Source organism: Euphorbia lathyris, chromosome 3 (genome assembly GCF_963576675.1).
Source record: "Euphorbia lathyris chromosome 3, ddEupLath1.1, whole genome shotgun sequence".
NCBI lineage: Eukaryota > Viridiplantae > Streptophyta > Magnoliopsida > Malpighiales > Euphorbiaceae > Euphorbia > Euphorbia lathyris.
The window spans coordinates 74,034,670-74,059,705 of NC_088912.1; the positions used below are offsets into that span (position 1 = coordinate 74,034,670).

At 32.5% G+C, this 25,036-nt stretch overlaps 1 protein-coding gene across 1 annotated transcript; it reads left to right on the forward strand.

Moving 5' to 3' along the window:
* Window positions 1-2,189: 2,189 nt before the first annotated feature.
* LOC136224044 (desmethyl-deoxy-podophyllotoxin synthase-like) lies at window positions 2,190-7,938 on the forward strand. The gene is made up of 3 exons (XM_066012267.1): window positions 2,190-3,533; window positions 7,101-7,441; window positions 7,519-7,938. The coding sequence occupies exons 1-3, from the start codon at window positions 2,529-2,531 to the stop codon at window positions 7,889-7,891; spliced, it is 1,719 nt and encodes a 572-aa protein (XP_065868339.1). The 5' UTR covers window positions 2,190-2,528; the 3' UTR covers window positions 7,892-7,938.
* Window positions 7,939-25,036: the final 17,098 nt, after the last annotated feature.

Sequence of the window (25,036 nt, forward strand, 5' to 3'; positions counted from 1 at the left end):
GAATGACACTGCTCAGGCAGATTTTTTTAGTTAATTACAAATCTGGTTTATTTTGAAAGCTCATTTACAAATTAAGTCTAGTTATCCAATATCTTATAAATCTAGATATTTTCATTATATTTGGACAAAAATACCACCATGTTCCTTATTCCTCATCTTCAACCTCAGATATATTGAAAACTCGTATCTTTCCTTCTTTCTTCCCTTTTTTTTTTTGCTTTTTATATGTGTATATAAGATGTATATGTCAAGGATTAATGAAAATAGTTTAGGTTTATGCAATTCGAAACCATACATCCCATTGAAACTCTGTATTTTCAACAATTTCTCGTAGGCTGCACTTTTCTGTAATTCTCGACATTTGTCACATCTGTCGCATTTCGACCTAATGTGACAATGGTGTAGTGTTTTTAATATTGTCGCCCTTGTCTTATTTTATCTTAATGCGACAGACTCCAATAATACGAGTTTGGCGCGTCTGTCACATTTTATCATGATGTGATAGACTCTAGTAGTATGAGCTTGTCGCATTATGATAAAATGTATCATGATAAAATGCGACAGACGCGACAAGCTCGTACTAGTGGAGTCTGTCGCACTAAGATAAAATACGACAAGCGCGACAACATTAAAAACACTACACCATTATCGCATTAGATCGAAAAAATGACGTACCTAGATGGTAAATATAACAAGATTCTGTTGAGCGATTTCCGCAAGTGCACGGCTTTTGCTTGTAGTAATAAAAAGATATCGATCCCACAGGGAACGTTTTGATATATAAAAAAATTTATTATTTTGATTAAATTCGTTTTCTCGAGGTTGATAGAAAAATCGTTAAAAAGGTTTAAATGGTTTAAATAGATATAGATTATGAATCCAATTCTGTCAATAGTTTAGATTGCAATTATAGAAATTACTTTTAGGAACAAGTAAAATTCAAGACTTGTTTACTCAAAGCAAGAAAACAACTTATAACTTTGATTAGATTATCAATGTGTAACAATTTATCTATTAATTCAACTTATTAGGCTTTGAACTGCATACAATCTTTCCTTGATCGGCCTAAGATTGAATACCTTAATCAAATTGGTGTTTTATATTTGATCAATCGAGTTCTTGCAAATAACCAAATATAAATCCTAATTTGCTTAAGTGTATAAGAAAGTTTTCATGGAAATAAGATTTGTTTAAAAAGGTTTTTATGAAAACACCAAATAAATTACTTTAAGAATATCGCTAGATCAGACTTAAAATAACAACAGTAAAAATGGAATTGCATTGAAAAGATAATTCATTAATTTGTTATGAATCATCACAAGTTAACAGAAAAGAAGAAGCTTGGATATCATTTAACTAATTGAGTTCCGGGTTGTCAATTCTTTCCTCAACTTCGTAGGCTTGTCAGACCCTGGGTACGTCCTACACTGGCTCTTCTCGCTGAATCCTCGGAATAGAAACTGGTCGGCCTCCACAGAGTGTAAACTTGACTTAGAACAATACTCGAACTTTAAACGATGATCTCTGTGTTTTGTATCTAACTAATTGAACAACTTGTATAACAAGTATGCTTTTACAAAATCGAAAACTAAAATCTGTAGCTCTCTTGAATGCTGAAATGCATCCTATATTTATATTTGATGAAGAGTCTTGTTGAAGTGTCATGTCCGCTGGTGAATCGTTTCTATCCGGATGAATAAACGTGTCGTTTTGGATTAAAAACATGTAAAATATGCTCTGTAAACTTGCTATTTCTGTCGAGATTATGGAAATCTCGGTCGCGTCTTTGGATTGAGGGAGATACAACATGAATTCGCATTTCCATGCCTGGAAAACGTGTGTCGCGACCGAGATATTACGAATCTCGGTCGCGACAGAGACTTTTGTCTCTTTCCTTAAGATGATTCCCAAGTCGTTTGTCGCGGCCTCTGAATCGTACGCGTCTTTTAACTTGTAAATGTGATTTTCCTATGGTTTTTGCTCCGTTTTAGCTCGTATTTGGATTTTTCCAAATAATTTAGTACCTTGCACAATAGAAACACATACAGACGTAAAAGTATTCTAAAAATTAACATGATTTTAACACGAAACTGACATAATTATTAATGTATCTTTTGGACTTATCAGATTCATTAAAATTGCTATTGGTTTTAGAAAACGATATATTAACATTAGGATTAAAATTACCTTTAACTACAAGTTATCCTAAAAACAATATACCACAATTAAAATGGTGTTAGTCATGAATCCGGTCATTATAAAATAAATATATTTCTTAGAAAATAACATCGGATTAGCCATTGAATTTATTTCTTAGAAAAATTCAGAATATTTCTGAAATAAAGTTAAATCCATAAATTTATAACTTGTTTCAAAAGTACCCTGAATTAGTAATTTATTTCAACAATATTCTGAATTCGTAACTTGTTTTGCAATTTACCTCAGAAACAAATATAAAAGGGTAGTCATGGAATTAGTTCACTATATAAGACTTCCTCTTCTTCTTCATTGCTTCTCTTCAACAAAAAATGGCTACTCCACTAACTTTCTCTCCTTCAAATATGAAACTACCCAATATCTCCCCATCCACAAAAATGGCATCTCCGACATCTCTCAGTTTGCATACTTCTTCTCAGATTTCCAGGAAGACGATGAAGGTTTACTGCCAGAGACCTGAAACCACCGGAACTGGAACTAAAAGGCTCCCACCAGGGCCGATGAAGTTACCGGTGATCGGAAACCTATTAAACTTAATCGGAGCAGAGCCACATCACGCTCTCGCACAACTAGCCAGAGAATACGGACCTCTTATGCACTTACAATTAGGCGAAATTTCGGCAGTGGTTGTCTCTAATCCAAAAATGGCTCAAGAAATCATGAAAACACACGATCTTATATTCGCAAATCGGCCGGAACTTCTTGCTTCCAAAATCATCACTTACGGCGGTAAAGATATTGTATTCTCTCCTCTCGGAGAATACTGGAAACAGATGAAAAGAGTCTGTTTGGTTGAACTTCTAGGGCCTAAAAGAGTTGAATCATTCAGACAACTTCGCGAAGATGAAGTCGAAAAATTCATTCAATCGATCCGATTATCTGCCGGAAAATCTATCAATTTAACGGAAAGAGTTTTTCAGCTGATTAACGATGTAATCTGTAAGGCTGCTTTTGGTGACGAATGTGAGGATCAGGATCTGGTCATTGCTTTGACGAAAGAAGCATCGGTGATCGCTGGAGGTTTTGGGATCGCTGATTTGTTTCCGTCGGTAGAGTTATTTCAGGTGATCAGTGGAACGAAAGGTAAATTAGAGTATATCAGAGATGAATTGAGTCGGGTGTTTGGTAATATCATTGATGAACACAGGGTGTTTGGTAATATCATTGATGAACACAAGAAGAAATTGATGAGAGAAAGTAGCAGCGGAATTGATGAATCGGAGAAAGAAGATCTGGTTGATGTTCTTTTGAAGCTGCAAGGAAGTGGAAGGCTCGAGTGTCCGATCACGTCGGAAAATCTGAAAGCTGTGATTGTGGTAATTATTTACGCCTATTTAAATATTTCATCCGTTCTTCACCAATATATGATTATATATATGTTTGATCTGTTTTACAATATGTTTTTTGAAAACATTACAATGCCTAATGCAAATTACCTATCTTTTAATTGGATAGGATTGGATTGACTCTGGAAGTTAGGGGTATTTTTGCACTTTAATCCGAGTTGTTATTATGGTATTTGTATTTAATTGTTATAAAATATGCAAGTTTAAAGAGCTTAGGAAGCGGTGTTTTCTATGGTTACTTTGTTTTTTACAAAGTACCGTTACTTAGTGTATTTTCACCATTGGAAATGGTGAAAATACACTAAGTAATGGTAATGGTGAAAATACACTAAGGCCCCGTTTGTTTGCGGGAAAATATTCTGTAGGAAAATATTTTCCCAATTTTCCAGTGTTTGTTTGGGCAGGAAAATAAGTCAAAGGAAAATAAGTGGCAAGTCAATGGAAAAGCAATGAAGAAATAAGGGAAAATGTTTTACCCTTTTGAAAATGGTAAAACATTTTCCCCAAAACATACGCGTTTAGAGAAAAATTGGGAAGACGTTAAAAAATGTAAAAATATGAAACACGAAAAATATAAATAATATGAAAACGCTACAAAACACGAGAATATAACAAAAAACCCCGCAAAAAACATGAAAATGTGAACAAATGCGAAAAATACAAAAACGCAAAAAAAGCAAACACTTGAAAAGGCACAAAACATGAACACAAAAAAGAGACAAAACACGAAATATACAAAAACATGAAAAATACAAAAAACACAAAAATATGAAAAATATGAACAACACGAAAACGCGAAAAATGCTAAAACACAAAAACGTGATAATACGTGAAAAGACAAAAAATGCAAACAAAACATGAAAACGTAAAAAATACAAAAACGTGAAAAATATGAAAAACATGAAAAAACGTGAATAACACGAAAAAGTAACAAAATGCGAAAAATAAAAAACGCGAAAAAAAGAAAACGTGAAAAAGGAAAAAACCGAAAATCTAAACGTGAAAACACAAAAAAGAAGAAAAAATGCAAAAAAACATAATAGCATTAATAACACGAGAAAACGTACAAAAAATGCCGAAAATGTGAAAAAATGTTTTCGTGTTTTTATATTTATTTTTTTTTCACATTTTTGTGTTTTTCAAATTTTTTTCCATGTTTTCATGTTTTTAATATTTTTTTTACTTTTCGTAATTTTCGCATTTTTCCACTTTTTGTGTTTTTAATAAATTTTTACGTTTTTTTTGTGTGTTTTTCCGTTTTCCATATTTTTCTGGTTTTCATGTTTTTAACGTTTTCTTGTTTTCCACATCTTTCCACATTTTTTGTGTTTCGTGTTTTTTTTTACATTTTCTTGTTTTCATGGGTTTTTTTACATGTTTTTTCTATTTTTTACGTTTTCACAGTTTTCCACGTCTCTACATATTTTTTGTGTTTTATATATACAATTGAAAATAAAAAATACAGAAAATCTATATTTAGTGGTTGGAAAATATTTTCCAGTGTTGTAGCCAAACACCGGAAAATATTTTCCAGTGTTGGTGCCAAACACAGGAAAATATTTTATTTTCCTGCACAATATTTTCCATACATAAAATTTTCCAGAACACAATATTTTCCCCCAAACAAACGGGGCCTAAGTAATGGTACTTTGTAAAAAACAAAGTAACCATAGCCTTTACCGCTCAGGAAGCTAATCAATTTTTATGAACAAGTTTGGTGAAACACTTATAAAGTTCAGAAATTCAATCTACTTAGAGCTAATAATATATTAAGCCTTTTTAAAATATATAGTTAATAATTTTTAATAAGATTAAATCATTTAAGTAGAAATTTTGATATGACTGTACATAAAAAAAATTAATTGGAAAGGAATAATTGGATAACTTAAAACGTTTTTTACTTACTAACTCTTCATATTAAAAATGTATATATTATAAAGTAACTCCCATTAAAAAAATTGTTAGTCAAAGTAATGACTACCACATTCTTTGTATAAGTTTGACTATTAAATAACTTTGATAAAAGAGATTAATATATGATTTTTGACTTGATAGATTAAACTATTCATATGGGAATAAAACTAAAGGATATTATAAAATATTTTTGCTATTAGGAAGATCTTGTAATCGATAAAATGTTAGGAACTAATGACTTAGTGGATAATACGTGAATTTAGCCCTATGATTATTAGAAAAGAGCAGATTAACATTGACGTATAAAACAATGAAATATATATATATATTTTTTTTTGAGAAATTGTCTGTAATATAATGATAAGGTTTATTAGATAATAGATGTTTACTTTTTATTTATTTTTATTTATTTATTAGTAGAATATTTGCGATTTCAAAGCTTATATACAGTAAAACCTCTATATAGGAATACACTTGGGACCGAGCTATTTATATAACAACTGGGAGGTTATTACTAAATAGAGTTTAGTATGATGAAGCAGCTCGGTTAGGATTGAATAACTCTTCAGTGATTGTAACAAACAATATCCTTCCATCCCTTGTAAGCCTTATGGCTGAGCGTTAAGTAATATTTATTCATTCTTTCATTCAAAAAAAAAAAATAGAGTTTAGTATAATAAAATTCTCAATACATAAAATTTTAAATTTTTATCATAGACAGGCATGGTTTATATATAATGCATAACAATAGACATGAATAGAACAAATTAAATATTTAGAGTTTAAGTTTTCAATATATACATAATTGGAAGAGTTTTATGGAAAAAATGTAAACATCAATGAAAATACTAAATATTTATAATTTCAAGTTGTAGTTTGTGTTTCCAACTCATAGATAATTTCAATAGTTTTTTTAAATGTTTTATAATTTAGTTTGAATTCTTAATATATATATATAATTATTTTTTATAAAAAAATATATATATAATTATTACTATATAGAGGCATAGTTTCTAAAGGTGGGACTTGAAAATTGTATAACAAATAACGTTTGGGAGGTTATTCCTATTTATAACTGGCCCAAGTTGGGACTGAGTTTTTTTATAATAAAATAGAGGTTATTCCTATATAGAGTATTCCTATATGGAGGTTTTACTGTATTATGTGGTTAGAACACTTGAAGCCATTTAAAGAATGGTGAGAACATGAAATTTTATATGAAAAAAAGAACTCTATCTTCTATTAATGAGTCTTAAATTACATCATTTCGTAAAAGTTTACAGATTACGTATACATAAAACCCAATCAGCTCCCTCAAGAATTATATAATACACTAAATTTACACCTTATCCTAATAAATTATTTATCGTTTATTTAGTTATAAGAATAAAATAAGAATCAATTTTCAACATTAAGTTATATTAGGAGAAATTAGACCCTTTTTTTATATATAAGAAGAAAAAACAAATTTGACCCGAATCTATTCTTAATTTTCTTGGAAATGAATTACTAAACACCTTATTAATATTGTCTTTGTAAAATCATGATATGTAATCTCTATAATTTATAGTAATTTTATGTTATTATTGATGGAGTAATAAACTGGAATAATTATTTTGATAGGATTTATTCATTGCTGGAACAGACACATCTTCTACAACAGTAGAATGGGCAATGTCAGAAATGATGAAAAATCCAAGAGTGTTAAAAAAAGCACAAGAAGAGGTAAGAAAGGCTTTCAAAGGGAAGAAAGTAATTGGAGAAGAAGATGTTCATAAACTAACTTACTTACAATTAGTACTGAAAGAAACACTACGATTACATCCTCCTGGACCATTGTTACTTCCGAGAGAAAGCACCAAAACATGTGAAATTGATGGGTATCAAATTCCTATTAAAACCAAAGTCATTGTAAATGCTTGGGCAATTGGAAGAGACCCCGAAGCTTGGGAAGAAGCCAATAGGTAAGACTGCCAATTTTTGATACCATAATATAATAGGATTATGACAAGATAACTTATTTTGATATTCCTACTGACAGGTTTAAACCAGAGAGATTTATGGATAGTGAAGTGGATTTCAAAGGGATGGATTTTGAGTTCATACCATTCGGAGCTGGAAGAAGAATATGTCCAGGAATAGCTTTTGGATTAGCAAATATGGAGCTTTGTCTTGCCAGATTACTTTACCATTTTGAATGGAAGTTTCCTAATGGAATCACTTCAAAAGATTTTGATATGACTGAATGTTTTGGAGCTACTGTTGGAAGGAAGAACAATTTGTATTTGATTCCCACTCTCTATGAAACAACAGATGAAGATCATCACTCTCCTCAACTTACAGAAGAGATCCAAGTTAAATTTAATCACTGCAATAATAAATTTGGTTGTAATTTTAGATGTTTTAATAGTTAATTAGAGAAAAATATACCCATATTTTTAAGTTTTTTTTTTTTTGTTATTTTGGGATTCAACATTTTTATATTTCAATTTAGGACATGCATTCCAAATTGTTTGAATCGCTATAGTTTTTTGTATTGGATAATTGATCTACATGATATTATAGTTACAGTAAAATATTTGAATACAAATTAGTTTTGTATTCAAATAGTTTGTTGTAACTATAATATCTATAAAGTTTCTTTAAATATTAATTATCTAATGCAAAACCCAACGAATTCAAACAGTGGATAGGACGGAGTGGAGTATGACTGACACGGTTTATTTTACAGTTTTATATGATAATTCATGTTAGTCGACTCTGAATCATTTCGGAACTAATGATTTTTTTTTTTTTTTTGTTGTTGTTGACGTTAAGTTGGAGTGATCAAGAAGAATGGATGATGCTAGGGCTATATATTCTTCTTCTTTGATTTTTCAGCCGACGATTCATTTAATATTGCCCACCGCTTCAACCACGAGTCTTTTGCTAGGGCCTCATCCCTACCCAAACAAAAGCATGTGATAAACCCTAATGCTGAATCCGCTAGTATTGCTCACTTGTTTAGCAGGAAGTCTTTTACTAAGGCCGCACCTATGAACCCAAAATCTCCAGTGATCACAATTCCTGCCCAGAATACGAGTATTTATTTATATTGTCAATGGTTTTTTGAAGGACTTAGCCAAAACATCTAATTCTACAAACCCAGCAATCATCGACCTTGGTGCTTTAATTTTCAACCATTAAAATATTGAAATTCGAGGGACTGAAATTGTAATTTATAATGGACTTGCTGTGTAATAGTATAATTTGTTAAAGACTATTAGTTTTTCTGAATATAAAAACGAAATGGAAAATACATAAACTTTTATTGCGTGACACTTCAAGTTCTCTACACACACAAAAAAAAAAAAGACCTAATGCTTCCCCAACCTCCTTAACTTGTCCAAATTGGTCACTTTATCCCCTCAACTTATCGAATGTCCTATTTACCCCCTTAACTTCATAAAAGTGGTATTTCTCACCCCCTCAACTTGTCCATTTATCCCTCAAACTCATAGAATGTTCTATTTACCCCCTCAACTCCATAAAAGTGGTATTTTTCACCCCTTACAATTCGTTATCGAAGCCTAAATTGATAACTTTTTTTAAACGTTAAACCTATATTTATGCTATTTTGTAAGTGGAACCTAAATTGATACTTCCCCAAAAATCATAGGCCTATTTTGGTACATTAACTTGTTTATATTAATGTTCTTGTTATTTGTATTTTTTATTCGTTCTTTCTCTTTTTAACTTTTTTTACTACTATAAATGGATAAGAAATACCATTTTTATGGAGTTAAGAGTGTAAATAGGATCATAAGTGGTGAGAAATACCACTTTTATGGAGTTAAGGAGGTAAATAGGATATTCGATGAGTTGAGAAGGGGTAAAATGACAAATTTGGACAAGTTAAGGGGGTGAGAAATACCATTTTTTTATGGAGTTAAGGGGCTAAATAGGACATTCGATGAGTTGGAGGAGTAAAATGACCAATTTGGACAAGTTAAGGGAGCTGGAAAAACATTAAGCCAAAAAAAATACATAGCATTGGGACTCTATTTATATAAGAATCCCATCAAAACCTGTATCACAAATTAATTAACAAAATTTCCACCAATACATTGACTTGGGTCATGTTTTTTATTACTTAATTTCAGTAACAATCAGTTCAATTCAGCATTCAGTTTCAACATTCAGTTGAGCACTCAGTAATTTATCATTATTTATTATAATAATAATTATTTATATATAATTTATTATTATTTATAATATATATATATAATTTATTATTATTATTATTATAGGCTTAAGATGCAAAAATACCCTTAACGTTTTGGGTCAGAAGCAATTTTACCCACAACGTCTAAAATGTTGTAATTTTACCCTTAACATTGGAAACCAAGAGCAATTTTACCCTTAACGTTGATAATTTGGGTCAATTTGAGAAATAATTCATCAAACTGTCTTCTTGGTCATGAATCTGTCATTTACACTTCACACATGCGTCATTTTATCAGTAACAAGTTACAAATCACAAACATATGTTGAGATGTGAAACATATATAAAAAAAATATTGACTTTTGTACGAATTGAACAAAAAAATTTCAAAAAATTCACCGAATTTATAAATATTAATCTCAAATTCTATTATTAAATTATAAAAAACATGAATTTTTCATAGAACTATCTAATATGTAATTAATGTAGAATAAGCAACAAAATATATTTGTTTCGACTTACTCTAAACCATCCAATGTGATAAATTAAAGATGGGAAAAAGGTTTTCATGCGATCTATTTCTAGTTTGAGTAATCTCCTTTGGTATAAGAAATCAATGATGGAACGACACATTTTTATAGTCACAATTCATCTGGACATAGTTCATAAAGGATCAAATACACGTTAACTAAATATTGATAGCTAATAAAAGGTCAAAATGTACTTGACTTCTTATATCTCTAGGAGCATGATAGATCCTCAATAAAAGGTCAAAATGTACTCGCCGAGTCTCAAATACAAGCCGGACAATCCTCAATAAACACCATGGAATATGATATATCCCCAGCTCAAACTGCCAAGTTATGAGCAGACATATTGCCTTCCCGATGAATAAACTTAAAAGTACAAGTAGCAAAACCCGAACTAAAACCTAGGACGTCCTCATAGAGATGGCTCAACGAAGCCGGTGGAAAACGGTTCCCTCACATAAGGCATCAATGACGATTTGGTCATCAGACTCCATACACATATATGGAAAAAAAACAGTCTCGCGCCAGAGAGAGGCCCACCAAAATTGCCAGTAATTCTGCAACCTCAACTGAAGCACAAGGCTTGATCGGAATGCCTGCAGTCGCCAAAATCTATCATTCCTTGTCTCTTGCAATTAGTCTGATCCTTGGATGATGGAGTGTAAAATGCATCCAATGATGAAAACACACAAAGTAATGCTTACTTTGATAAAACCAAACCAAAGTAAGCATAGCCTCTACCTTGGTTTTTATAGTAATTAGCAATACATGTGAATTATACTTCTAATTCAACATGAATATAATAAAATCAACATCTTAATTATATCATTTAAACTTTTTTTTCAAAGGGAAGAAATTTATGGTTCACTCCTCAAAATTGATATAAGAAAGGAAGAGGGTAAAACACCTCAATCTCTATAATCTGACATAAAATCAGTCGTCCTAACTAAAGCATGAGCTACTAGATTCGCAGATTTTTTGACAAACCAAATACAATAGTTATAAATTTCCTTTATAAGGTACAATCAGAAACAATAAGATCTAATATAAAATTCACATTCTCTTGATCGTTAATAGTAGCGACTAAAAGTTGAGAATCTGATTCCATAATGACACTTTGAAATTCATTCTCCTTCAACCAGCTCAAAGCTTCTCAGACACTGAGACTAAGCACATCAAACATAAAAAGGCAGACTACCATTTCGAACCTGAATAAAACCAGTAGAGTCTCTTAACATAAAACTATAACTAACTCGTTGAGAAAGAGGAAAAAGAGCGGTGCTAACATTATACTTAAACAAGCCAAAAGGAGGTGGAAACCATTTAATTGGAGAAGTTGGAAAGGACCCTGAAGAAGACATCGACGAATGGTAGAGACTGGCGAGAAAGAAGAGGAGTTTCAGTAATCATGCTCTTAATTCACATATACAGAACATGCGGGGCGTGCCTTCCTATACGCCACGCGTAAAACGCATCGACAAGGTGTTCCAAGATCAGAAGCACAAACACGCGGGGCGTTCCTCCAATACGCAGGGCGTAAACCAGACACTCGTAAAAGTCATGCTTCAGGAGCATAAACACGCGAGGCGTGCATTTCCATACGCGGGGCGTATACCGCGCGTCCGAAGACGTTCCGCTTCAGAGACTCGTTTACGCGGGACGTACCTTCCTGTACGCCACGCGTAAACACCATAACAAAAACGCACAAGCTTCAGGAGCCGCTTTACGCAGGGTGTAGCCCGACACACGTGGGGCGTGTACTCTCTTCCGGCAAGCAGTTAGCAGCAGTTAGTGGAAGTTGAGGAAGTTGAGTTAGTTGATGATGTGGCAAGTTAGTGGATAAATAATTACCAAAATACCACTGAATAATTACCAAAATGCCACTCCAAAAAACTATAAATAGACCCCCTCCCCTTCATAAAAAAATGACTCATTCAACACACAAAACCCCCTCTCAAAGCTCCAATGCTTAGTCTCTAGTTCCTTTTGTTCTTAGTTCTTCAAGTTCTTCCTTTCGTTCTTCATTTTTCTTAGCTTTAATTCCTACTTTAGCTCCCCTTTAGCCTTAATTCGGTTCCAATAGCCTATTTTCAAGTTTTTTTTAATTCAATTTAGCATTCCCAAGCATTCCCAAGCTCTTAATTTGTTCAATTTTTAGCTAGAACTCTGTTTCCAAATTAATTTTCCAGATTCGTCCATTTATTTTCAAAGCCTGATTCCGTCCATTTAAATTCATTTTTTGCTTCCAATCCCTTCAACAAAGTTGTTCCTGACGTCCTGAAGTTCGATCTAGTATATTTATTTTCCTAATTCCGTGTTCAGAAACTCTATCTACAAGCCGATCTTTCCAGCTCAAATTCTTTTAGATACTCTGTTTCCAGAATTTTCCAGATTCGTCCGGTTGTTTTCAACTCTCAATTTCGCCCTTTTAAAGTTCGTTTTAGCCTTAGACCCCTTATAAAAGTTTGTTTCTGAACTTCCGAAGTTCAATTTAGGCTATTTACTCATCCGATTCCGTGTTTCTAAGCATCCAAACGAGCCTCCCAAAGTTAAAGATTAAATCTGCACCATTTGCCTACCACACGTTTCGACATTGCCAAAGATCACATACCGTACGGGCCCGACCGGCTGCAGCTCTCCGAGGACCTCGCACCAACATCAAAATTCAACATCAATCCGAGATAGCTATTGTGGCTCCGAGTTTGTTGTTGAATTTCAATTTACTTTATCGCATTTCAATTCTTTGTATTGATTTGTCTATTCTAATTCAATTGATTACCTATATGTTTAATATAGAGATTTCTCAATTTTAATTCATTTCATTTTAATGATTACTTTGAACACATGTATTCAAACACTCATTCATATCAATAAATACCATTTTCCCAAAATCTCGTGTCAATTTCGCACTTTAATTTCCTTTATTTTCCGTCTTCAATTTATACGCTTAGCTTAAACAAAAATAATCATTCTAGCAAAGTTTCTACAACGGCGCTAGAGACCCAAGAAGGACTTTTTCAATCCTTGCGTCCCTCGCCAATCGCTTCGATTTAGAATTCATGTTTTCGGCGCACAATTTCACAAACGTAACCGTTTTCATAATTGAGAAATAATTTCTCTGGCACGCCCGCACCCTAACCACACGTGACAAGGTTGAAATTAGCATATTTCAAAAATATCGCTAACAGAACCCGTATGATTAATTGAGTAGAAATTCTTCAATAAAAATAATAAAATTTTAATTCATTCGTATTAAATATTTATTATAAAATAAATTTTTTATACTAATTAGTAATTAGTATTTTTATATTATTATGAAATAAAAAATTATTAATTCTACCTCATTAGTTAATTTTAATTCCATTAAAATTATGATATGGGTTGGAAAAGACTATAAATAGCTCATTTCTCATTCTTATAGAACTTTATCTTTATTATGAATATGATTTAATTTTATTTCAATACTATAAAAAAATATAATCTTATCTTTATCTAACTGGATGTACAATCAATTACTGATAGATATAAATTCTAACAGATAAAAAATATTATTTACTAAAAATCAAATTGACATTAAGAAAAGAATAAAAAAAAAGAGTTAAATAAAATTTCCTCAAGTTTTACTTAGCACAAGCATAGAAACTTTGAATTTATAACACTAGACATGTTTGACCTAAAAAATTAGTAAAAAGACTCGCCAATTTATTCTTGTCGCCAATAATATTAAATTAAAAAACTGTGACAGCAATTCAAATATTATAAGCACGTATAAATTATACTAATACATTGAGAATTTTTACAATAAATAGGTGTAATGGATCTAACCAATAAAAAAAAATCATGTTACTTTATTGAGAGATGATTTGGTATAAGGAAAGAAAGTGCACAATTATCACGTTTCTATTGGGAAAGGTCGAATGGACCGGAACCATAATAGAATTTCTTCTAATACACGTAAATTTACAAGTCAAACAAAAAACCTAATCTTCTTATTGACATGGAACTAGTAATTTTCATAATTGCGGACTGTCTGTTAGTTTTATCTTTTCTTGACAAAATGCAAATCTAAATTAAAAAAAGTTGACGAAAATTATTTCATTTTCTAAATTTCTAATGAATAGACTTTCCGACTTATTCTTGCTGCTTGTAGTATTAAATGGAAAAATTGTAGCATATTCAAACAAGCTAGTACAGTGATTTACACTTTCTTCCCTTTTATGGTTATCAAATGGAATATTAATGCTACCCAATTTTATTTCTCTAACATTGAATTCATCCAAATTTGCATTTGATTTCTACTGGAGTTATTTTGATCAAATTCAGTCACGGAGATCATTTATGACATGTGAAACAAATTTTTCATGTGAATAAAAAATAAAAAATATGACATGTCACTAAATCCAGCTCTAACATGTTTTTGTAAAGAAAAAAAAGATTTGGACACGTCTCAAGTTGCGTCATCCATTTACCCGAATTGGATGGGTGACATGTCATTTAAAAAGAAGTTATTTATGTAGAAAATGTATGTGATCTATCGTTCATTCTGGTCACTTTTATTGCCAGAATACAGTTAAAAGGACAATAGAAGAAACCAAATGTAAAATCGGATGATTTTAATGTTAAAAAATGAAGTTTTGTATCATTGATGTTCCATTTCTGATACTTAGAGAATCATTGGCAAAATTAACCCTATAGAAGTAAGATGGATATTGATAACTAGTGGTGAATTTCCGATCAGTTTCCTTCCCTGTGGGGGCATCGTTGGGTTCGGGGGGACGCTCCAATGCTAAAGTCAGTATGGAAATGGAGAATAAACTGTATTGACAAGATAGGGCTTAAGAGAGAGAATGAAAGTGTGTACCTCAATAGCTTGGGGTGCAAGCTATTTATAGTCATCTGATCATAACTTCCAGTAACCTGAAAGTCCCCATTAATGCCTCATTAATGGCGGTTACGGATCTTCCTTAAGTGTGGCCGTTGTTCCATTAATTGCTTTTATTGGGAATCGGCTCTACCGTTTGGCGGGCGGATCGAGGCATAATGGCGGGTCTCAAGTAGGTTTGACGATGGATAACGTGTGGCGGAATCCAGGTGATCAGCCACAAGGATGACTTGTTTGATACGCCATTGCTTCCCTGGCGCTCCCAATATGCTGCCGTTTCGGTAAATATCCTCTTTGATCCCATGGAGAATATCTCGATGTTATCAGATATTTTCGGGGATTTATCATGTCATATTCTGACCTATTACTTTTACATGAATACTATATAATAAATACGGGAATATCCATTCTGATGCATGTACAACGCATGCTTTGATTATCTTACCTAATTTTTAAATTCCATTGAAAGTTGTTAGGATTTAAACTCCTAGTAATTGATTCAAAAAGCTCTTATACTATGTCAGTGAATTAATTGACAACTCTCGATCACTTAGGCAAGAGCTCACATGACATGTATCTAGAGAATGTTAATGTGAACACAATGAGAAAAAGATGACACACAGAGGGTTCTTATTAGTACAACGATTTCCCAATAGAAATGCGACATCTTAAACCTCTAATAGGAGCCACAACAACCTACGGATAGAAAATTTAAGGGAATTTTTAGGAATGCTTAAAATCCTCTTCTTCACTACCTTTTCATTATTCTAAGACTGATACTAATATCATAGTGTTTATGTCGGGCATCGACACCTACATTGTTTTGTAGGAATTCACTCGAACTTAATAGTTAGTTGAGATCTCAAACATTGGAAAAATTATTCAATTTATCATTTGGCACAGTGAATAAAGTGAAAGTTGATCATAATTTCACCGGCTTCAGGGATGAATACAATCTATGAAAACATAGATAAGATAATGATAATAAGGAGGTTTTCATTCGAGTATGTTACAGATTGGGTTGACAACAACATGGTTCCTTAAATCAGATCTATAAAATCCATCGAATAAATTCCTTCAAATGGTATAGGCGGATATGAGGTGGGAGATTTAGATTTATAGGCACTTATTTATTAGTAATTTTCATATTAATTTCATAAAATTGATTTTTTAGGATTAAAAGAAGTCCAGTTATTAATTTCAATCTTGTATTTAATTACTGATGTGCATACCGAGAAAGTAACAATGTTGCTGATTAGTTAGCGAATTTCATAGATTCTTGCTCTTTGGACTACTATAAATTTGATGTGCCTTCTACAAACTTCCAAAGCATCCTCTCAGATGATTGATTGGAATAGTTCGTTCTTCAAATTGCCTTGTAAAAACTCTCATACATTAATATTAAAACTTGGATTAATACAAGTGAATTGCTTTTTACATAAGCACTACAATTGATTTATCTTCAATTTTGATGAGTTGACATGAATTTAAAGTATAATTGGTAAACTAAATTAACAATTAATTAATTTGTGTTCAATAAAAATAACAATTAGGTGTCCGCTAAAAATATATTTGATAGTTAATATTTTCCAATTGATAATTTAATGGATGGTTGAAATGTATTCTATTATATTTTACTGTAATTAGAATAATATTTATATATATATATAGATATATATAAATAATTGACAAAAGGATATATAATATATATCTTGATAAAGTCCAATTTTGAGCAAATTAATTGTAGCTTCCATTGGTTTTTTCCTGGTTTTCTTTGTTTCTTATTCCAAATTATTGTTCCACTTGTGTATGTATACATACTAAATCATTATCCAAGCAAAACTTACTTAAATAGACTATATTATTTACTTGACTAACTGAATCATTTTAATGCAACCGAGTTATTCCATATTTGGACTTAGACTTTGGAACTTTATATATATGAATTACGTGGAAGTGCCATGCAATTTTCCCAAAGACACTAACCCACGTTACATGTACATTTTATTAGGCTTAATACATCAGTTGCACTCTGAACTTATCTAAATCATTTTAAACTTAAAATATCTCGATAATCCATTCAACTTGCATAAAATATTCATTTAGCTCCGTAAACTTTTAAAGTATTTCGATAGCCCACTCAACTTGCATAAAATGTTCATTTAGCCCTGTAAACTTACGTAAAATGTAATAAATTGATCATTCGGTTGCAAAAAATAAGTTAAATGCGGAAAATGTATTCCACACATCTTAAAATGTTATTACATAATTCAAAAATAGATTAAAAATGAAGCTATTACTTGCTCAACTATAAAACTTTTCTTCTCTAATATTAGAACTGCACGGTTTTGATCACATGGACCTTAATGACCATGCAGTATTTGATCATTCATAATTAGATCTAAGCTTATTAGAATACTAAGCTGGAGATTCATAGCATCATACGGTTTAGATTTAATAAGCCTATATCTAATGGTGAATGACCAAATTCACTTGGTCATTAAGGTCCATGTGAATATTCATGTAGAACTGCATACCCCGATTTTGGTCGTTTACTTTTTTTAAGACACGTGCAATAATTCTTCCACGTTTAACTCACTTTTTTTTTTGCAACCGAGTGATCAATTGATTACGTTTTACGCAAGTTCAAAGGACTAAATGAACATTTTATGCAAGCTAATGGGGCTTTCGGGATACTTTAAAAGTTTAGTAGGCCAATCAAGCGTTTTGAACAAGTTCAGGAGGCAAATGATATATTAAGCTCGATAATATATTAAGTATAATTGTGTCAGTTGGATAATAATAAAAGCTATATTGATGGACTTCAACTACCAATTTAAGTTTTTAGTTCAATTGGTTTCATGAGATTTGATATCTTCCAATCTACGACGTATGTTTAAGAGACAACTTCCAGTACACCTAAAATGAGATTTGATATCTTCCAAAATTCCGTATACAAATAATCAACAATAAAAACATACATTAACAAACAATAAAAAGCAAATAACCCAATATGTAAATATATCTCCAAGACTATAAACCCAGCATTAAAAGTACATGAAAGAATCATCATACATTTAAGAGGAAAACCAGTATAAAAAACCAGCTAAACATACAAATAAACAAATATACTAAAACGAGATAGAACCCTTATTTAAGAATGAAGATACCTAAAGTCTATCGACCAAATTTCAAATTATAGAATGAATATGCAGTGGATGAGGTCCCACTAACATGCAGAGAGTATATTAATTTCATATGTTTAACATTTGAACACAACATATGACTTAAATAGACCCTAATAAAAAAAACTTACCAAGATGACGACTTCACGAGATCGAAGACGATTCAAAATATGTAGATGATAATGGAGAAGACATGGTTGTGTTCAGGTTTTCAGAGGTAAGCTCGATAAACAAGATGAGTGAAAGAATGAGTTTATTCAGAATGACCTTTTATATCCCTTTCTTTTTTATTCGAGCTAAACGAATTATCGCACTTTTTGCTCCCCCCGCGAAACTAATATTTGTTTGCCGCTTTTTTGGTTTTTAGATAACAATGACAGTAATATATACATGATGTCATCTGATGATTATGTACCTTTTCAATCAAAATCACAATTTATTTAGATGATAGACATGTGTCATCGTAACGCCACATATGATTTGAGGGTGTTCACAGTTAAGCTTTCAGATAATATAATTTTAATATAGTGTCACGAAAAACAATTAGACGAAACGAAAACAAATATATCTTATATCATGTAAAAGGGAAAATGACGTAGTGAAAGGGTGAGATTTCTGGAATTGAAGAAGAAGAAGTACGAGAGAGAGAGAGATGATTTCGACTTTTCAAAGTAAAAAAAAATTGATTTTTCCTAAAATACCTATACCTTTTAACAGAGTTAAGGTATTTGTTTTGATTTCGTTAACGGCACAAACCATACGGTTTGATTTGTAACGAAAAAACACTGGTACTGATCTGAAAAGGCATAGAGTTTTATTTGAAATTATCCCTAATAAGAAAATGTATTTTAAAAAGAATCTTAATGTTTTAAAAACTCTAATTTCAGAATGAAGTTATAGAAATATATAAGTAATTGATTCTTTTATAGGTTATTTATGTTTTGTCATTCTCAAAAGTAGAATAGAAATCTTTAGTTAAATTTGAAAAAGAATTGTTTATAGTTATTTCAAAAAGAAAATTAACTAAGTTTTATTAGCATCAGGAGCTTCTTGAGTGTCGTGTCTTGCTTCATGAAATGCATTTCGTTGTGTTATACGTTTTTCGGGAAGGTAATCAGGTTGTAGATGCGTTGGCTGGCAGGATCAGTTCGGAACCTCACTGGTGGGACTCACATCCTCAATTTTGTTCTAGTTTTATTTGGGACAATTGTAACGGCCGAGACTTGTATCGGTTTGCTTAGATTTGCATATTCACTCTTTGACATTGATTGTATTTTTTTTTCATTGTATTGTTTTTTTTTTTTTTTTGATTTGAGTTTGGAGGTGATTGTCTATAGGGTGCCAATCTAGTTGGGATGTCTTGTGCTTCCTTTCCTTGTCTGGACCTCTTAAAAAACAATAACATATATGACCAACTGAATCAAAATATTACCTTAGAGATGATAGTAGGGGTGGGCACGGTTCGGTTAACCGGTCCATCAGGATAATTTTTGAACCGAACCAAAACTATCGGTTTTTAAATTACATAAACCGAAACCGGTCCATTAATATCAGTTAACCATATTAACGGTTAACCAATATTTTCGGCTAGGTTTCCCGGTTAACGGTTTTTAACCAATAAATACTTATTATAGCTTATAAGTAATTCAAGATATTTCAAATTAATTAATCTCTTAAACACTACTTATGTATTATATTGCAAGTGCTTCAATGCTTTATCAAAATAAGTGGTTAAACAAAAGGTGGAACAATGGTCAAACAAATGGTGGAACAACTAAAGATACATAATTGAAAAATATGATCTCAAACACCAAAATCCAGGATCCAAAATTAAAGATACATCAATAATATGCATCTAAACTCTCAGTTATCAACAAAAAGAGTATTAGTTGACAGATAGTTTCAACAATGGTCTCTGCCGCCGCTGTTGCTACACATTTCCGTGAATTTCTATGAGTTTGAGCTGCTTTCAAATTGATAAAATCCTTGAAGCAGAAGTAATGAGAAAATAAGAGAGTTCAGATAAAGTATAACAACAACCCACAAAATTGAAGATCCAAAAATCTAAAACAACTAGCAAAAGAAATCAATTCAAAATATTGAGATATAAGGTAAGTAAAATCTCATGAGATGCGGAGATGAAACCGGCTATGCCTATGTATGCGTTAATCACCAATAACTGGCACCATGCGAATTCTCTCCTCCATGTTTACAGCTTTATCAGATCTTCTTAAACTTAGAAACTATGAAATTAAGAGAGAGAGATTTCTGTTTGTCTGAGAAGAAATTTATCAACATCGGAGTATGTTTTTCCGATCCCTGAAACCCAACCATCGGTGCTGGCTGTTGTCTGCTGGGCGGCGGAAGAGAAAATGAATGGGGAATATGGATGGTTGAAAGAAAGCAGAGAAAGCAAAATGGGGGTGGGCGGTTGTTTACGAAAAATAAAAGCAGGAAGAGATAACTTTAGGGTTTCCAACTATTTATTTTTCAAAAAAAAACAATATTTTATATATAATAATATAAATGGTTCGGTTAACCGTAAACCATCGGTTTTTGTATATCTAAAACCGAAACCGAAATCGAAAACCGAAAAATACAATTTACATAAACCTAAACCGTAACCACCGGTTCGATTAACCGATTTTTTCGGTTTGGTTTTTCGGTTTTCGGTTCGGGTAACGGTTTGATCGGTTTTTTTGCCCACCCCTAGATGATAGTCTTGAAGAAAAAAAAATCTAATATTAGATTTTTTTTTTTTTTTTACAGCGATGGTGTGTTAAAAATTTAGTTGGATAATTTGGTCATTGGACGCACATGAGGGCTATATAATTTCAGCAGTTTAGTTAACTTAAGATCCACAACTAAAACCAGAAATTGCCAAACCCGGCTTGACTAATTTCAATCTCTTTCAAGGTTACTCTTCTATACTTCCACTTTCTTGCTTTAATTTCTACATCCATGATTTTTCTTGGTTCATTTTTTTAGGGTAAATTCTAAAAAAAACCCTTGTGGTTTGATGTTGTTCCAAAAAAACCCTTGTGGTTTGGTTTTACAAAAAAAAAGGACCGTGGTTTCGCCGTTACCCCGAAAAACGGAAATTGGCTTAACAGTGTTAAAGTTGCTGACGTGGCAAGGGGTAGAGTTGGAAAAATATTTTTTTTTATTTTTTTTTTCTTCTTCTTCTTCTTCTTCTTCTTCTTCTTCTTCTTCTTCTTCTTCTTCTTCTTCTTCTTCTTCTTCTTCTTCTCTCTCTTCTCTTCTTCTTCTTTTTTTCTATCTTTTTTTTTATTTCCAGAATTCTGGAATTTTCCAGAATTCTGGAAATTAAAAAAAAAGAAAAAAAAAAGATAGAAAAAAAGAAGAAGAAGAGAAGAGAGAGAGGAAGAAGAAGAAAAAAGAAGAAGAAAAAAAGAAGAAGAAGAAGAAGAAGAAGAAGGAGGAGGAGGAGGAGGAGGAGGAGGAGAAGGAGGAGGAGGATGAGAAGAAGAAGAAGAAGAAGAAGAAGAAGAAGAAGAAGAAGAAGAAGAAGAAGAAGAAGAAGAAGAAGAAGAAGAAGAAGAAGAAGGAGGAGGATTTCAGACGTTGAACGTCTGGATTTCAGACGTTTAATGTCTGAAATCCAGACGTTGAACGTCTGAACCAGACGCTCATCGTCTGGATTTCAGACATTGAACGTCTGAAATCCAGACGTTCCAACGTTTGAATTTCAGACGTAACGTCTCGATTTCAGAAATTAAAAAAAAATAGAAGAAGAAGAAGAAGAAGAAGAGAGGAAGAAGAAGAGAAGAGAGGAAGAAGGAGAAGAAGAAGAAGAAGAAGAAGAAGAGGAAGAGGAAGAAGAAGAAGAAGAAGAGGAGGAGAGGAAGAAGGAGAAGAAGAAAAATAAAAAAAATAAAAAAAAATATTTTTCCAACTCTGCCCCTTGCCACGTCAGCATTTTTAACGGTGTTAAGTCATTTTCCGTTTTTCGTGTAACGGCGAAACCACGGTCCTTTTTTTTGTAAAACCAAACCACAAGGGTTTTTTTTGGAACAACATCAAACCACAGGGGTTTTTTTTAGAATTTACCCTTTTTTTTAAATGAGAAGTGATATATATTGGATTGTATTATATTAGTTGCACTGACATAACTCCGCTGTGTAAAGATATTCATTTGAATTTTGGCATTTTTATCTAAAAAATCAATGAAATTTTTGGAATTCAATTTGATTTTATTAACTTCGTTATTTGAATTTTATTATAATAAGAGTCTTGGACAATATTCACACACAAGGGTGGAACCAGGGGGGTTGGGGGGCTCCAGCCCCGGCCGGCCGCCCGAGAATTGAGAAATTTTTTTTTTTTAGTAATGGTGTCTCGTAATATTTTAGAGAGAATTATATTGACTCTATGTAGTATTACATCAATGTTTAATGGTAGATGAGATGGTTAAGGATGCTTGCTTTTATTTGAGAGGTCATGTGTTGGATTCCTTTCAACCTCATTTTCTTTTAAAAAGTTTTTATTTTTAAATGGACTCTTTATTTGTATTTGCATAACACTTTTGAATTAATTTTTAATATGTCTTTACCATTAAAAAAATAAACATATTTAATATTCAATTAGTTCAATGCTAGTTTCTAAAAAAAATGATAACATTTTTACAGTTTTAATGCGTTGGAGGCTAAAAAAAATTTGCCCAGCCCTAACAGGCTGGATTTTGAAAATTTACCGTCAACCGTACATTTAATTTTGATTTTTTTTAACGTTTTGAAATTTTTTTATTGATATGTTTGAGCCTCAGATCATTCGTGGTCCTGGTTCCGCCACTGTTCACACATTTATATTTTTGCAAAACTCAGGATCTCGGTGGAGGCATTATGGATTTCTTTTCAAATATAATTGCAATTATATTCATTATAGCTCTAGTGAAGATATGGAAGAGGGCAAAACACCATGAAAGTAAGGGAAAGCTAGTTCCAGAAATACCAGGTGGATTACCAATCATCGGTCATATGCATCTTCTCAAGGAAAAGAGAAGTCTCGGAAGAATTTTCGGAGACTTCGCTGATAAATATGGCCCTATCTTCTCTGTAAGACTCGGTGTTCATCGTGCAATTTTTATCAGTGACTATAAATCAATCAAAGAATGCTTCACCATCAATGACATAAACATCTCCTCTCGGCCAGCTTCAACTCAAGCCAAATTCATCGGATATAAACATCTCCTCTCGGTCAGTTGAAGTGAATATTATTGATAGAGAGCAGCAATATAAATAGGAATACAAACCTAGAAAATACAGAGATAAGTTTGTTGTAACAGAAAGATCTACAGCTAATAACTAATAGATAATTACAGCTAATAACTGATAGATAATTACAAATAAATATTAGAGATATATACAAGATATTAATTTAAAGAGGTTAATCCTTATCACGCCCCCTCAAAATGGTCGGCCAAGTTGAGAGACCGATTTTATGAACCAAGGAAGTAACGACAGATCATGGAAGTGGTTTTGTAAGAGCATCCGCCAACTGATCATTGGTGGAGATGTAGGAGACACGTAGAGTGCCGGACTGCACATTTTCACAGACAAAATGATAATCGAGGGCGAGATGCTTCATTTTGGAGTGAAATACTGGATTAGCACTAACATATGTGGCACTGGCATTGTCACAATAGATTACTGGAGTTACAGAGGATGTTAGTTTCAATTCTTGAAAGAGATTACGTAGCCATAAAACCTCAGCTGCCGCACTAGCTACAACTCGATATTCCGCTTCAGTCGAGGAACGAGCTCGAGTGCGTTGTTTCTTAGATGCCCATGAAATTGGATTTTTATCAAGGTAGACAATGTAGGCAGTGGTAAAAATGTAGTCGTCTCTGTCACGAGCCTAATCCGCATCTGAAAAAGCATGTATTGTAAGCGGAGAGTTCTTGTGGATAACAATACCCATGTTCGATGTTCCATTCAAATAACGGAGAAGGCGCTTGAGAGCCTGCATATGATCTTCAGTTGGACAGTGCATATATTGAGCCAATTTATTAACTGAAAAGGCAACATTAGGTCGAGTGATACTGAGGTATTGCAAGCTGCCAATTAGAGCACGATAAGTAGTGGGATCATGAAGAATTTTTCCAGCAGAGCTCAAAGGAGGATTGGTAGCTTGAGGCGTTGCTGCAAGCTTTGCATCTGACATGTTTGCCTTGCATAATATATCAGAGATGTATTTTTGTTGGCTAAGAAACAAACCAGCAGTATAAGGAAGGACTTCGACACCGAGAAAATAAGAAAGATTACCCAAATCTTTGAGTGAAAACCGAGCAGAAATTTTACTGATGAAAACTTCAAGAGAGGACACTGAATTGCTAGTGACAATGATATCATCGACATATACCAGTAGATAAATAATTGTGCCATTCAAATGAGAAGTAAATAGAGATGAGTCTAAAATAGCATTCTGAAATCCCAAGGACAGCAAAAATTGTCGCAATTCCCTGTACCAAGCCCGAGGAGCTTGCTTTAGGCCGTATAGGGCCTTATTCAATTTGCACACATGAGTTGGATTCTGAGCATCAATGTATCCTGGTGGTTGAATAGTATAAACTTCATCAGTGAGAGTTCCCTGCAAAAAAAAAAGCATTATTAATGTCAAGTTGACGCAAAGGCCATCCTTGACTTATAGCAAGAGAAAGTATCAGACGAACAGTAGCTGGTTTAACAACGGGGCTAAACGTCTCACTATAATCAAGGCCAGGTCTTTGATTAAAGCCA